This window comes from Artibeus jamaicensis, unplaced genomic scaffold, assembly GCF_021234435.1.
Source record: "Artibeus jamaicensis isolate MK-2021 breed Jamaican fruit bat unplaced genomic scaffold, CSHL_Jam_final contig_548, whole genome shotgun sequence".
In the NCBI taxonomy this organism is placed as follows: domain Eukaryota; kingdom Metazoa; phylum Chordata; class Mammalia; order Chiroptera; family Phyllostomidae; genus Artibeus; species Artibeus jamaicensis.
Window position 1 is genome coordinate 707,095 of NW_026521883.1, and position 16,917 is coordinate 724,011.

At 35.3% G+C, this 16,917-nt stretch overlaps 1 protein-coding gene across 8 annotated transcripts in view; it reads right to left on the reverse strand.

Annotated features, from left to right (window-relative positions):
- Positions 1 to 16,917, reverse strand: part of KTN1 (kinectin 1) — a 115,678-nt gene that overhangs the window by 60,952 nt on the left and 37,809 nt on the right. For all 8 annotated transcript variants that reach the window (XM_037155623.2, XM_053670036.1, XM_037155627.2 and 5 more), the window contains exons 4-8: positions 15,920 to 16,090; positions 11,578 to 11,708; positions 6,303 to 6,419; positions 4,266 to 4,406; positions 1,371 to 1,477 (exon numbers count right to left, since the gene is read on the reverse strand). In XM_037155623.2, coding sequence (XP_037011518.2) covers positions 1,371 to 1,477; positions 4,266 to 4,406; positions 6,303 to 6,419; positions 11,578 to 11,708; positions 15,920 to 16,090 — 667 coding nt within the window. The remainder of the gene's footprint in view (positions 1 to 1,370; positions 1,478 to 4,265; positions 4,407 to 6,302; positions 6,420 to 11,577; positions 11,709 to 15,919; positions 16,091 to 16,917) is intronic.

The following is a 16,917-nucleotide window of genomic DNA, read 5'->3' on the forward strand; positions in this document are numbered from 1 at the left end:
TAAGATTTAAGCCCTTATCACCATTATGAGTCTATTCATGTGTATGGTGCCAAGGGTGTCCCACCGTTTGGCATCCCTGGGCCACACTGGAAGAAGAAGAGTTGTCTTGGGCCACACATTAAATACACAAACACTAATGAAAACTGATGAGGGGAAAAAAAGGGTTTTTATGTAAAAAAAAGTAAATTACAATTTTGTATTGAGCCACATTCATAGCCTCCTGGGCCACATGAAGCCCATGGGCCACAGGTTGGACACCGTGGTAGACAGTGGTCTGGTTTCACTTTTTAACATGTATCTGTCCAATTTTTCTAACATCATTTATTGACTAGACTATCTTTACCCCATTGTATGTTTTTTGCCTCGTTTTTCAAATATTGACTATAAAGGTGTGGGTTTACTTCTGGGTTCTCTAGTCTAGTCCATTGATCTGTATGTCCGTTTTTATGCCAGTACCATGCTGTTTTGATGGCCTTGTTACTATGACCTTGTAGTATAGTTTGATATGAGGCAGCATGATTCCTCTACCTTTGTTCTTCCTTCTTCAGATTGCTGTAAATATTCGAGGTCTTTTGTGGTTCCATATGAATTTTTAGAATATTTGCCCTAGTTCTGTGAAATACGCCATTGTGTTCTTGATAGGAATTATGTTGGATCTATAGGTTTCTTTGGGTAGTATGGACATTTTAATGATGCTAATTCTTCCCATCCATGAACAGAGTGCATGTTTCCATTTATTTGTATCTTCCATTTCTTTCTTCAGCATGTTATAATTTTCTGAGTATATGCCTTGTTTTCTCAGTTTCCCTTCCTGTTTATTATTGATGTTTGTAAAAATGCAACTGATTTCTGGGTATTTATTTTGTATCCTGCTACTTTACTGAATTCATTTATCACTAATTCCAGTTTGGTCCACAGAGGAGGTGAGTACAGCTTCCACCTACTCTGGCACCAGCGATCTTGGATCTCTCTAGGAATGTGTCTTAATATGTACATTCCTGAGCTTCACTTCAGAGCCACCAAATCATAATCTTTTTAGGAACAGGACTCGAGAATATGCTTTTTAAACTAACATGCCAGATACTCCTCAGAATAATCAAATTTGAAAACTATTGTTAAAGGGGATAGATGGTTTTAAACTCGTAAATTCGGTCTCATAAATCTGTAAACTATTCAACTGGTGGCACAGTATTTATCATATAGTTCAGCTGATGGGGTTCTTCATACAGCCAGAGAATTGGTTTTGAAAATTAACTCATTTTAGAAACAAATGTGAAAAACAAATTCTAACCAATTACTATCAAAGATCATTTTGATGGTACTCAAGATACTCTGCCATTCAATTAAAACTAAAGCACTTGGAAACATACTTGCTTTCTAGTTGGTTTGTAGTGTTGCTGACAGCATCTCTCAGTATGCCATTTTCCTGCTTCAAATGAGCTATCTCTGCTTCCATCTGCTCACGGACTTGCTGGAACTAAAATTATTTTACAAACATAAGATTTAGAAAACAATGACTACCAAAGCTAACTTTTAAAAGACACTTCATCATTATGTAATAATGTAAAAAAGCATCAAGAGAATGAAGTTTGCATGATTCTTAAATATAAACAAATTTAAAGGATGAATTACATTTTGATAGTGATGGATACAAATCAAATACCAGCTGTCAGAGAATTCAAGAATGCAAGTAGATGCTAGCTGCTATCATATTTGAAATGCAAAATAAAGAGATGTTGTTTCAGAGCTAATAATTTACTCATATACTACCCAATATACTCATATAGAATTAAACCTGTGGTGATCCTATGTCAATTTTATGTAAGCAATATTATTTTTAATTTCAGTAATCAAGTTTTAAACTTTAAATTATGTTCAATACATTTATATAAAATTACAAATGAGCTATAACCAAATATATGGCAAATTCATTACACAAAAATCTATTTGCTGAAATATTCTGGAATCTCATTTTTTATTTCAGAATTAGAGAATCAAAAGATAAAGAATATTGAATCTTTTATCTCTATAAGGATATGTCTTACTTTAATATGTGAAATAATCTTAATAATTTTTAATAAACCTATTCAATTAAGAGAAATTAAAGTATATGTTTCTATTTTTCAGAGAACGTAGCACACAGAACCTACTCTATTTTTCAGACTCTAAGACGTACCCCCACCCCACCCCATTTGAGAGGAATAATGGTTGTTAATGCTGCTGTTGAGTTCTGTTTACATTAACATTGTTGAAATATTATGTTCTTAAATATTTCACCACATTTTTTGCTTCAAAAATTTTTTTTTATTTTCCTCCTCTAAAACCTAGGTGCGTCTTACGGTACAAAAATACGGTACATATTATGGCCTCTATAAGCAGTCAAGTAAAAAAAAAGTGATGAATCACTTCAATACCTTTCACCCTCAATTAAAGATATTGCTACAAGTAGCTGGCTAATTTTCAAATGAATAGTAAGTAGGAATTAAGAAGAAAATATCACTTGAGGTTGGAAAAATCAGTTCTTTGATTACCTGATTTATGGGAAAAAGACATTTCAAATTACTGGGGGTTGGAAAAATGGAGGATTGGGCCAAAAGAAAGCATAAAAGCAGCAGTGGATGGGTAAAAACCTGACAATGGTCATTCACTTCTTTTTTACTATTAGTGCAATTCCATGGAAAACATTTGAATGTTGACAGCAGTGAAGAATTTAAAATTTTCCAGCAGACTAGCAATGTAATCAAAATAGTATTTTATAAACATAAATCTGGTACTAATCACGTTAGAATGGAGAGACCTAGTAAGAAGGTGTCATAATTGTGTTAGTATGAAATAATAAACTAATGTCTAAGAATTAAATGTAAGAATAGCTATATATAAAGTATCTTTAAGATTTCAGAATAAATTATAGACTGGGTAAGGAAAAGTCAAAGGACTGAAGTATACTAATAATAGTGCCTCAAAATATTAGAAAATAAAAACAACCTAGACAAAAGCCAAGAGAATGATTTTAGACATTTGTTAAATTTGCAGTGATGACAAGAGCTTCCAAAGTGAAACATCAGCCAGCAATGGAAGTAATTTCAAAAAATCTCCTGGTCCAGAGAGTTCAATTAGGGGGAGTATTACAAGACCCTTTAACAAGAAGACCCAAACTATATTTTCCAAAGACCTACCTGTCAGTAATAAAGAGAACATTTAATCTCAAAAAAGAAAGAAAGAAAAAACAAAAATCACTGGGCTAGACCCACTGATTATAAAACTGTAATTATGAAAATGGATGATACAGAGAAAAGACAATAAGAACTGAACCTTCTGAAATGCTAGAAAACAGGTGAAAGAAGAACAGAAGACAGAACCAAAACCTTATGAATTATCCTTCATTATCACTCCTCTCTTCCTCTCTCTTCCACTCTATCACCAAGCCCTATCTACCACGTCTTTTTGAATCACTCAAAATCATTATCTCGTTGTCAAAATCTGATTTCAGGCCTTTATTCTCTTGGATTCCTGCAAAAGCCTTCCAAATGGTCTATCCTTTATTCCATTCTCCACAATGCTGCCAGAGTAATAATTTAAAATACGAATATACGAAAACACTGCTGTATTGCTTAGATTTTACTGGCTCCCCAGTGTTCAGTTAAACAAGGCCCTTTATGACAGTACTTCTATTTACTTCTCTAGATCTTCTCTTCTACACTGCAGCCCTGATTCTCAAATACTTCAAGTCTTACTGTATTTCCTACAAATTATCATCTCTAAACAACCTATATTAGAAACACTTGGGGTGCACTCATCAAAAAGCTTAATCCTGGGCCCAAAAATAGACCCAACAAACCATCATTTCCAGAAACAGGGCTAAACAAACCATCATTTCCAGGGACAGGGCTAAGGAATCACACCAAGCAAAAGTCTCTTTTACCCAGTGCCCACTCTTTCAATCACTTACCTGACAATACCAATTGTTCCAAAAGAGTCAACATAGTCTGCGTATCATTTCTAACAAGTCTTCCCTATCAATCCTTCTCTTCCTCATCACCCACCTGCACTGTTCCAAAGCACCCAATGCTCACACCACTATTATAATGATGTACTTGTCAGCATCCGGCCTCCCCACCTAGAAAAGTTGTATACTTAAGAAGGCAGTCAGTTAACTAGCCATTGTACCATGGCCCAGTGTGGGGCCTTGCACATATTAGGCACTGAAAAGTTCACTAATTAAATGAATGCAAACATCTTTTTGTTTTCAAAGAATGAAAATATACCTTCATTTGCATCTGTTGAGCCTCTTGATAATTGACATGCATTTTGTTCTGAAATACATTATGTTCCTTTTCTAATGTTCCGATTCGATCTTTCATCCTTGCTATAACCACACTATTTCTTTCTTTCTCTGTCATCATTTCCTAGAAGGTTAAACCAGAAAAAAAATTATGAAAAACTTGTTCTTAAGTACATAAGACTATAATAATAAGAAAACCTTTTTAACATCAGCAAAAATAATGTCAGTAAAATAATCATGAATTCTGAAATACGTACTTACTTAAAAACCAAGGTCAAATGTTTTAAAAAATTCAGTCTTCTGCATCTTAACATCTTTACACCAACTCCCTTCACAAATACTGCTGATGTTTACTCTTATTTCAAATGCACTTTCTGGTCTAAAAGTTAGAGTTAAACCTAGAATAAATCCTACCTCTACCTTGGTAAGAAAGAACATTTTAAAAGCAAAAGTTAATTCTCTATAATTTGTAGGTACTAGCTCTCTTTTAGGGTACAAAAACTAAGGCCTGAAAAAATAGTGTAGAAGAGGAAAAAAAGAAGTCTCTTTCCTAGAGAAAAAGATTAAGGATAAAATATGTTTACAACAGAATGGAAGTTTGGAATAAAGGAAAAGTAAAAATTGGAAGGCAAAACTTTATTAATCTTCCCACATCAAATCTTAAAAGGGTGATTTCACTTTGTGTTGCAAGTATTATGAACTTCTAGAATATAATTATCAAAGTAAAAAAGAAAGCCAAGCAACTTTAAAATTATATGCAGGTATGATTAGCCCATGCCCCTGGAAAGACACTGACAAAATTTAAGATGTGTATGTAATTTATGGTTTCCCATAAGAGTCATTCATTTAGATTCACAAATCATTATATTTATGTATGTAACACACTTAGGAAAAAGTATACACATAAGTGTACAGCTCAATGAATTACCACAAAGTATTAATAGTCAACTTAAAAAAAATTTAAATACAGTCAGAACACTACAGCAACATCAAACTAAAGTTTCTAATCTTAAGAAAATATGCTTATTTTTACTAACAACTTTGATTAATCTGACCAAGTTTTTCCAATGACATATTTATTTACTTCAAATTCACATAAAGGATTTTATATGCAAATGAGGTCTCATAATGTCATGAAGTACTTATGTGAATGATGCAACTATAAACCTCATTTATAGTATTTAACTCCTAAAAAAGAGAGACAAGTTACTTTAGGAGGAATGAGACCACATTTTTTTATAGAATGTCAATTATGTTCACAGTCTACATGATTTTTTTTGACAAGTGACAAAGTGACAAGTACATTATATTAGTGTACAATGTAATGATTCAATATTTATATATACATCAAAAAATAAACCTACAGTTGTAAATTGTTTTCTTGTAATGAGAACTTTTACTATCTACTCTCCTAGCAACTTTCAAACATACAATACAGTATTATTTACTACAGTCACCATGCTGTACCTTACATCCCAGAACTTAATTTATTTTATAACTGAAAGTTTGTATTGTTTGAAAAAGACTTTTACATGATTCTTTAAAGGTCTGTCTTTACCTCTGTGTAAAATTTCCAGGGCTTGGATAACTCCAATGATTAAAAATTAGAAATATTTATCATAAAAACCTTCACTAATAAGTTATTTATGTAAAACTTTTAATTTACCCTATAAATTGGATTTAAACAAGATCACACTGAGTTTTGTGCTTCTATAGAGAATAATTCTAAGTCAGATCCAACTGAACAATGTTCCAAATGTCCAAATGCTTCTGTTATTCTGAAGTTAGGATATGTATAAGTACTGTTATTTTAAAACGGTAATTCGACTGTAGGCTATAAATGATACAAGAGTAAGACAACACCACCACCACCACCACCACCAAAACTCTAAAAGAAAATGACTCTTACAGGGTATTACTTTTTATACAAATAATTAACTCACAAATATGAACAATTTCTAAAATATCTTCATTGCTTCCGACCCAGGAAGAATATCCTTAAATAAAAGAATGCCTTCACCTGGGTTAAATGCTTACACCGATCCCTCATAGCAGCAGCATCTTCCTTCACAGCAGCAAGTAACTTGTCTTTTTCTTGAAGTTGATGTACAAGTGCCGTCAACTCTCCTTTACATGACTACAATTGAGAAATCAATACAGTATTAATAATTTACAAAGGGTACTGAAACTTATGAATTATCTAGTATCAAGTGTTCTTAGACCAATGCAGAGCTTACTATGTCATCTAAAGCAAAATGACTGCCAACTACTTATCAGTAAAATGTCATTCAGAAAAGTCACTGTATCATTATATAATTGAACGCATATAACTGGGTACATATAATAAAAAAAACAGATTTTCACAAAGAATTATAGGTCTTCCAGTTTAAACCCTGAGCAAGATAGCAATCTCCCCCTTTTCCTCCTAAAAGATCAAATGAACAAGACAAAACCAAAATGCAAAATGAACCAAAATGAAATAGTCATCTGTAAAGTCAAAGCATGATATCAGGAGAAACTGCCAAAAGTAGTAGAGATCACACACAGCTGCTTGACAACCCTGTCAGAAAATAACCAAAACTACAGAGGTACCATAGGTGCATAGTTCCCTGAAGTTAACAGGCATATTCTGAGAAGTAAAATCAACAATCCTCCATTTGATATCAGGAACAAATGCAAAGACAGAAGGTAGGAATTTTCTTAGAAGGTCTCAAGAAGAAAAACAAATAAAAATGAAGAAATAGTACAGACAAACTTCACTTGGAGAGAGCAGCTGGTCAGTGACACAGAGTCCAGGGAGATTCTCTGATGAAACTCTGTAGTGAAGCTTTTACCAAGGAAGAAGGAAAGACTAAAAGAACTCAACTACACACACAGCCCCACAAGAACACCAGTTAGCCTTGTTTGCCACTCCCAGGTGGTCTAATGGTTAGGAGTCAAAGCTCTCACCAGTTAGCCTTGGTCCTTCGTTACTGATCTCCAAGCACAGAGATGATTCAAGAGGTATACCCCTCAGTGGAAGAAGAGTATGATCAAAAAGAAATAAAACAGGGTCTATGCAAGATATAAGAAAATAAGAAAGGAAAATAATAAGAAAAAACAAACAGCAAGTAAATAAAAATCACTAGAAAAAGACTGGCAAAGGGTAGACAAAAGCTTTAATTTAAAAAAATCACCATGAATTTTAGAACTCTAACAGAGCAGTCATTTCTGGAAAAACAAGAGCAAAGAAAAGAGCTCACAGAAAGAGCTCAGAGAGAAGGTAAGGCCACAGAATGAGATAAAATATGAGCTAGCAAAACCCAAAGTAGAAGTAAAAGTAACACCATACCAGAAATATCCAAATAGAAACAACAAACAGAAAAGGCCAGATGCTAAGAAACATAGAGTACAGGGTGAAGAAAATAAAAAGAAGCAGAAATAAAACAAAAGCTTTATTTTTTAGGACTAAAATATGAACAATAAAGAACAGGCAAAGAAGATCCAACATATGCTTAATTGATACCCATTGTTCCTATTATTTTAGGAAACACTGAATCTCATTATTGAAAAGACATGCTTTATCCCAAGTAATATTAATAGAGGAGTCAATGTAAAGACAGAGTATAGTAAACTGCTGCTAAACTTTAAAGAAGCTGAATCCCTCAATGTACAGTAGGGTGGACAGTAAAAAGTCCAATAAATAATAAACACTTGGTTGACAGCCCAAAGGATGTTTTTACTGTGAGTGTACTTTGACAAAAATACATGAAAAGAGTGCAAAATTCAGGCTGGTCTCAGACTTCTATCCAGCAATATGAATATGGAATATATGAATATACATTCATATATACTATATGAATATATAGCAAAGCAAGTACAAAAATTTCTCAGAGAAAGTAACATCCAGAAACATTATCCCCCACCAAATTATCATTCAAGTATAAAGACGACAAAGAAGCATTTTAACTTGCCAGAATTTGGGAAATATAGTTTCCATGAGCCCTTCTTGAAGAAATTCCAGGAAAAACAACTTCAGCCAACCGAGAGGTGAATACAGAAGCTATGGTAAAAGAACTGGTATCAAGCTCTGAACCCACCTTAAACTGTAAAATCAAGACTAAAACAAACATGAAAATGATAGTCACAAAACAAATATTAAATATTAAAAGTATCTGACAAACAAATGCTATAATTAACAAAAGCTGAGAAGGAAGAAAGAGAGAAGGCAGGAAAAAATTTAAGTAAGCACACTTCTTCCTATTATATAGCATGGGGCCAAAACAGTCAATAATTTAAAGTTGAAAAATCACATAATTGAGGCAAGTATACTTGAAGTCCAACACTAAGAAATAATCAACTAAAATAATAAGATAAATCTTAACATTTTTCTTAATCACATTAAGGGTTAACATTTTTGAGCAATTACTACTGTATGCTAGGAACTCTAAGTACCTACTATGTATTGTCTCATTTAATTCTCACAACCTGATTATCATTCCCATTCCAGAGACAGGAAAACCGAAGAACTGAGGTTAAGTAACCTCAGGCCACAAAGCTCAATCGGCACAGTCCAGATTTGAATGCAAGAAATGTGACTCCAGAGCCCAAGATCTTAACCTACACTCTAAATATAAAGCACAAATGTTGTAGCTTAACCACAAGGCATGTGCATGGACACAAACAACATTAACATCTAACTATGCAAACCCTGTAGCTTTCACTTTCTTTCCCCTTTCTAATCTAAGCTTATTACTGTCACCTTTCCTAATCATTTGTCACTTATTTACATTCGAGTACTCCAATGAAACTGTTTTTAAGAGGAATATCAAAGCTGGTTTTTCAGTCCTTATACTCCCTGATCTCTCTAAAGTGTGTTACTGTTAACTTTCCAGCCGAATCCTGAACTCTCAACCCCTCTAAGCATCTGTCATTCCACTGTCTCCTGCTTCTTCTCCTGCTTGTGATGGCTTTCCCTGCCTTTTAACTGCTAATGTTTCTCAGGGTTCATTCTTTAACTTTCTTACCACTCCACATCCTCTCTGATCTAATACATATCCACCCTATGTATTGGTGACAGTAGATTACTTGCCTAAATCACTCTCACTGCAATCTTTTTCAACTCCATAAAAACATACATAGCCTTGACTGTGAAATGATTATATCCACTTATAATGGAACCTAAAACAACTTAACATTTTTCATAGTCCTCTACTCTTTCTTCTTCTGCAAAGTATTCAAAAATACCATTATACCACATCTATTCTGTTATTCAAGAGCAAAAACAAGGATTCATTCCAGACTCTACCTCAGCTACCGCAAGTAACTAGTTGGAAAGTCCTCCACCTCCTCTAGCTCTATCCTGGGCCTGTGCTGCTGCACCTGCATTTATCTTCCCCCTTTCTCTCAAGTGGTCTTTATTAGATTTGAGATTCATTTACATCTGGGACCTTAAAATCTAAAAGGTTTGACCAGAACTCAGTTTCTCTCACAGAAAAAGGAATAAATTAAACTTACCTAGTCTTTCCCAAATACAGGGGACCTATGGGACACTGAATCCCTTCTGATGAGAACAGAAACACTCCATGAGAAACCCAAAACAGGAAGATTTTAGTCTAAAGCTCAACAATCCAAGGAAAGAGAAAAAATGTAAAGTTTCGAAATACTCTATTTCAAAATGCTATCTTTAGCAGTCTCCAATTCCTTCTTGGCCTACCTATAAGGCATATCAAGGGGAGTTGGATATCCCAACCAGTCACTCCAGTTCAAAGCTGTCTCAGACAATAAAATGACTACTCTTTTTTAATATACTTACTCAATTAAAATAGAGTACATAAAATGACAAATTCCAGAACGTTCTTTGCAACAGAATAATCTGACTTTGTATCCAATTACCCTCCAACACCTTGTTCACTCTAGGCCATTGCTGGCACCACATAGACACCGTTCAATAAGCAAATACACTGCAAAATACACAGATTTATAGAACACATGGTCAACAGATACTTGAAAGCATGGACAGGTTTAAAATGCTATGATAAATGTTATGACAAAACAGTCCAGATAGTTATGAAAAACAACAGCAGGGAGAACAATTTAGACTGAGGAGTAAAATTAGCTTTATATGAGGAAAGGATTTTTAAGTACAGACTTTAAAGAGGAATTAGCCAAGGAAGGAAACTGGTTGAAGGGGTTGGGGGGTTGGCAGAGTGGGGGAAGTGGGGGGTTGGGACAGTCCGAACAGAAGAAAAGGCTTGGTATGCTCTAGAGGAACCAGTAAAGACCTAGAGTAGGTGAAATATAATTGAGGGGATGGGGAAGGTTACAGAGAAAGACAGGCATAGACCTGCTAAGGAATTTGATTATACTCTTAAGTGCAAGGAGAAAGGCGCCAAAGGATTTTAATAATACTTTAACCTGATTGACCTCTTAAAGGTCACCTTGCAGTTGTATGGAAAAATAAACTAGAGGGTGAAGATGGAAAGCAGAAGAAATATCACCTAGGAAGCTACTGAAGGGAACCAGGTAAGAAGTGATAGCTTGAACTAAAGGGGTCTTTAAGGAAATATGGAAGCCACTCAATGTTTTAAAGCAGGTAACTGGTTGGAGGATGGAGGGGTGGGTGTGGTGTGTGGGTGTGGGTGTGTGTGTGTGTGTGTGTTTAAACAATTAAGGCCACCATCTAAGAATCAATACCAGATATTGTGTCATCTTATATTACACAAGTAACACTTGAAAACTTGTTACCTTTCCCATTATGACACAGTACACATAATATAGTGAGCATGACACATAAATTAAATATCAGCTTGAAAACTATTTTTTCTTTTACAAATTTTGTCATAGCAATGATTCTACTATCAAAATCACTTCTTTTATCAGGGTAATACTACATACACACACACAAAAAAAAACAGATTTCCAGGTTCTTGGAATAGCACCGCCTTCAGTCATAAAAACATTCCAAACATGCTATCCAGACATCACCTGACCTTGCTTTCAATACTTCCAATCAGAGGACAGCAAGGTATAACTTAGCTAACAGCCAAAGTGAAATAAATCATCTTACTTATAAGCAATTTGCTTTTATCAAAACATCAAATGACTCAGACAACTAACTAAACTAAGTAAGTGTAATGATTAGTATGGGTATATGAAATAACTTCTGAGAACATTCTAGAACTTTTAAATGTGACCATATGCTTTGGAGTATGAAGGATGGAAGTAGATGATAATTTATTGCTCTAGCACAAATCTTGCTTGGGGAACTTCTGATCATTGCTCCCACATATGCCCATATCCAAAATGATGCGCACCTTCTTCAAAGCCTCCTGTATCACACCTGACTTCTCCTTTAGCAGGTCTACAACACACAGGGCCTCATCTTCAGAAAGTATCATCGTCTTCAAGGACAGGAGAAAATCTTTAAACTTCATTTCTGCATTTTCTTTAAAAAAAAAAAAAAAGTTGACACTTAAAAGACAAAATAACTTCAGCAAAGGTAAGCATCAAGAATTCCTAATCCAGAAAATCAGTAACCAATACAAAACAGAGTTACACTGCAGGTTAACAAAAATAAATACTCCAATCGAGAGAGAAAGAAGTGTTTAATATCTTTAATGTAATATGGAATAATTACATTAACTGAGAACTTGCTCAAACTCTAAAATACTGTCAATATGCCATCACTTTAAAAATTAAAAACTGCTCAAATGTCTGGTATGTGCTAGTATCGTACTATATATATTCACAAATATTCTTACTTAACCTTAATACTCATGACATATAATCCAACTTTACAGATGAGAAAATAAGCCTGAAAAATAATTATTAAAAGGAAATCTCATTTTTTCAAAGATCATCAAATACATACACGCAATCCCAACATTTAAATAAATAAATCTACGTACCAAACATCTGATTCACCCACCTCAACTCCTTAAATGCTCTCATATTAGGCATCAACTTACTCTTCCCAAAGGCAACTACCACCCATTAGATGGAAAACTCCCAAGGCTTTTAATAATTCAGCTACACTGTAAGTTTAAAAAGGCACTGTGTGCATGTGTGGGGACAAAGGGTATGTGAGAACTCTGTACTGATGTGAACCTAAAACTGCTATAAAAAATTAGTCTATTAAAACATAATAATATGAATCGGCATAGAAATCTTGCAAAAGACCATTGTTTTAGAAGGGAAAAGATTACCAGAGAGCAAAATAGCTATTAGCCCTTGGGCAAGTCAAAGCCAGTGTCCAGCTCTACAAAACTAAAAAGGTTGGATTAAAAAACTACCAATAAATCCTTTATTACAGGGGTCCCCAACCGCCAGGCCACAGACCAGTATCGCACAGCAGGAGGCAAGCCAGCAAAGCTTCATCTGTATTTACAGCTGCTCCCCATGGCTCACATACAGCCTGAGCTCTACCTGCTGTCAGACACCTCCGGTCAGATCAGCAACAGCACTTGAGTCTCACAGGAGCAGCAACCTTACTGTGAACTGTGCATGGGAGGAATTCTAGGTTGTACGCGCCTCGCTCCTCATTAAGTATCCAATGCCTGATGATCTGAGGTGGAGCTGAGATAATGATGCTAGTGCTGGGGAGTAGCTGCAAATAGATTATCATTAGCAGAGAGGACTGACTACACAGAGACCATAATAATTCAACTGCCTGCAGACTCATATCAAAGCCCTATCAGTGAGTAGCATGTGACGATTAAGCTGCATCTGGGGGCAGGCTTTACAGTGGCAAGTGAGTTGATGTACTTCGAATGTACAGGTGCACCTGGTAGCAGCAGGCTTTAAATCAGAACCTGACACTTATTTTAGTCTGTGCGTGGTCTGTCCATTATTTTATTTACCACTTCCATTTGCAACTCTTTCCCACACTGCACACTTGTCTCAGTCACAGTTTGGTAAGCCCACACACTAACCCTAGCTAAAATGAGTAAAAGAAAAAGTCACTGGAGAGCTTTTCTGAAAAGGGGGAAAAGACCCAATGATGAGACATCAGAAGAGTCTAAGACTGCCAACAAAAAGAAAGCTAAATTTTAAAGAAAATACCAAGAGTACTACTTAAATTACAGGTTCATTACAACAGGTGGTTCACATTCTTCAAGCCCACTTTGTATAATATACTGTGACCAGCTAACCAACAAAGCCATGAAACCTTTAAAACTACACTGTCACATGAATACCAAGCCCCTGCATTAAAAGACAACCCTTTGGAGTTTTTCAAAAGAAAAAAATGTGAACATGAATAACAAGCAATTACTGAAGGCCACCACTTCCTCAAACATGTCTGCACTGAGTGCATCATTCTTAGTAACTAACTGCATTAATAAAGCCAAGAAGCCTTTTACTATTGATGAAGAGTTGATCCTGCCTGCTGCTAAGGACATTTGTCATGAACTTTTAGAAGAGGCTGTAGTTCAAAAGGTGGCATGTGTTCCTCTTTTGGCTGGCACCGTAACTAGGCAAACTGATGAAATAGCAGAGGATACTGAGGCACAATCGTTAGAGAGAATTAATAAGTCACCTTGGTACACAATCCAAGTTGACGAGTCTGTCAATGCTGACACCAAGGCAACAAGGCCTGTTTTGGTGTGATATATTTTTCAGCAGGATGTGCACAAGGGTCTGTTATGTGCACTTTAGTTGCCAACCTAACACCACAGCTGCACAACTCTTCAAGTCTTTGAATGATTACGTATCAAGAAAACTCAATTGGTCATTTTATGTTGGTACGTGTACGGATGGAGCAACTGCCATGACTGGATGGCTTTCTGGTTTCACAACTCAGGTGAAAGAGGTGGCTACTGAATGTGAATCTGTGCACTGTTTCATCCATACAGAAATGCTGGCTAGCTGAAAAATGTCACCTGAACAATTTTTTGCAGGATGTGATTTAAATTATCAACCACATTCAAGTACATGCCCTTAACTCATGTCTATTCGCGCGGCTCTGTGAGGAGATGGACACAGAGCACACACGTCTTCTCTTACACACAGAAGTGAGATGGCTTTCCAAAGGTAGATCACTGGCCAGAGTTTCTGAGTTACGAGAGCCACTCCAGAGATTTCTTTTAGGAAAAGTCACCACTGGCAGCACATTTCAGTGACAAAGAATGGGTCAAAAATTTGATTACTTGTGTGACACATTCAACTTGACCAATGAACTCAATCTGTCACTTCAAGGGAAAATGACAACTGTGTTCAAGTCAGCAGATAAAGTGACTGCATCAAAGCCACACTTGAATTATAGGGAAAATGAGTAAACATTGGGATTTTTGACTTGTTTCAAACATTAGCAGAGATTTTGAAAGAGACTGAGCCAGTTCCTTCTTTCTCCCAGCTGGTGCATGTTTACCTATCTCAGCTTTCAAAAGTGTCTGAGCAATACTTCCCAAACACAAAAGACCTCCTGGACCGGGAAGGAATGGATCTGTAACCCATTTGTGAATTAGCCTTTGTCCGTGATAGAAGAGGATCAACTGTTTGAGATCGCAAACAATGGTGACCTTGAAAGTATGTTTGAGACAACTTCAAGTCTCCATACATTCAGATTAAAGTCAAGGCAGAGTATCCTGAGACTGCCACAAAAGCAGTGAAAAGTCTGCTTCCATTTCCAACATCCTATCTTTGTGAAGGTGGGTTTTCTGCAGTGACAGCCACCAAAACGAGATTACAGAACAGAATGGACATAAACAACACACTTCATGTGCCACTGTCTCCCAACACCCCTAGGTGGGACCTCTAGTTGCAGGAAAACAAGCTCAGGGCTCCCACTGATTCTGCATTATGGTGAGTTGTATAATTATTTCATTATATATTACAATGTAGTAATACAGAAATAAAGTGCACAATAAATGTAATGCACTGGAATCATCCTGAAACCATCCCCCACCCCACGCCCTGCTTGAGTCCATGAAAAAATTGTCTTCCTCGAAACCAGTCCCTACTACTGAAAAGGCCAGGGACCACTGATTTACCACAGTGTTATTGAGTTGTCCAAAAAGGCTGTTTAGTTTTTTCCATAAAATAAAAGACATACTTTTCATTTTCACCAATAACTTCATTGATTTAGATATTTAGAGTATGCTGACTATCTCGCAGATGGTGTAACACTGATCTCAATTAATGTCTTGATTTGATCACTATCAAGTTCAACTGGTCTACCCTACCATGGAGCATCATCATCCAGCAAGAAATCTCCAGCACAAAACTTCACAAACCACTTCTGACACATTCTATCAGTCACAGCACCTTCTCCAAAGACAGCACAAATCTTTTTTTGCATTTCAGTTGCGTCTTTACCCTTCTTGAAATAATAAAGCATAGTATGTGGAAAATGTTGCATATTTTCTTCCATCTTCAATATTAAAATGGCTACACAAAAATCTACCAATTTTGGTAAGTTTTTTTCATGCATGCTAATATGACAGCTGTCACAATACAATCTAACAAAATTGTTTCAAATGAAGTTAAAGAGAGCTAAGCACTACTGTAACCATCTTACAGAAAAGCCAAATTTTTTTGGCCAACTCAATATATTAGTCTTTTGCAATTCACTGTTTCTATGAGAAAATATAGTCAACTCCAACAGAACTCAAAATTATGATTTTTCAATACAATAGATTATCACAGTCTACATATTACCTTTGTCAGCTTCCATCTTTAGCTTTTTAGACACCACTTTCTGGATTCCTTCTACTTGGTCAGGTTTAATCAGATCAATAACCTCTCTCTTATCCACCCCAGGACTTGAGTCTACATTATCCATCAAAGGAATATAAGTAGTTGCATGAATAAGAGGTTCATCTACCAAGACTGCAATTTAAATTCAAAAGAATTATAATTACTCAGTGCTTTTATAACAGTAATTAAATAACATGCAAGCATATTCAAGTTTATTGATAAATTCAGTTATTTTCAAACCTCTAATACTACTTAAATTTGGCTTTAAAATCCTTTTTATCATTTAACAAATCAAAACACAGTCCTAGTTCAGTATTATTTCATAGTATAGTAAATACTTAAATCACTTAAAAATTTGCAGCCTATCTCCTTTTGGATAGTACCTGAAAATTTCTTCTTATAAATCCATTACATTGTAGTTAGTTCTGCTTTTTCTCCCATTTTAACTAACAACCCATTTGCATTTAATTAGTACTCAAGAAAAACTTAATTTTTCTTTATGTCAGTTCTTTTCTGCAAGTGATAATTTTTAACTGAGTTCCTTTCAATTGCTGTATCACTTACAGGTATAATCTCACTTCTAATAGTTAAGCCTCTAATTTCTGTGGCACATCTTACTATACTGGTTAAAACTTCCAGAACATTAAAAGTGGAGGAAGAAAGCCTCTTTATTTTGTACCTAATTTTAATGGGAAGAATTTTATGAGTGTGAACAAAAGTCTGGTGTCTGTTGGTTAGAGATACAAACTTCCATATTTATACGGCAATCTATATTACTTTTTGAAAAGACTTTCTGGGCATGCATAATTCTTTTATTTGAAACAAAATAAATAATGTTATCAAATATTTGAGGGTAACATTTTTCTGTACATACTTATTTGCTGTAATTTTAATGCAAGTAACAGAATTTCATTTTTCCCTATCCAAGTTTACTGTCTTGTAGCACTAGTTGATAGCAC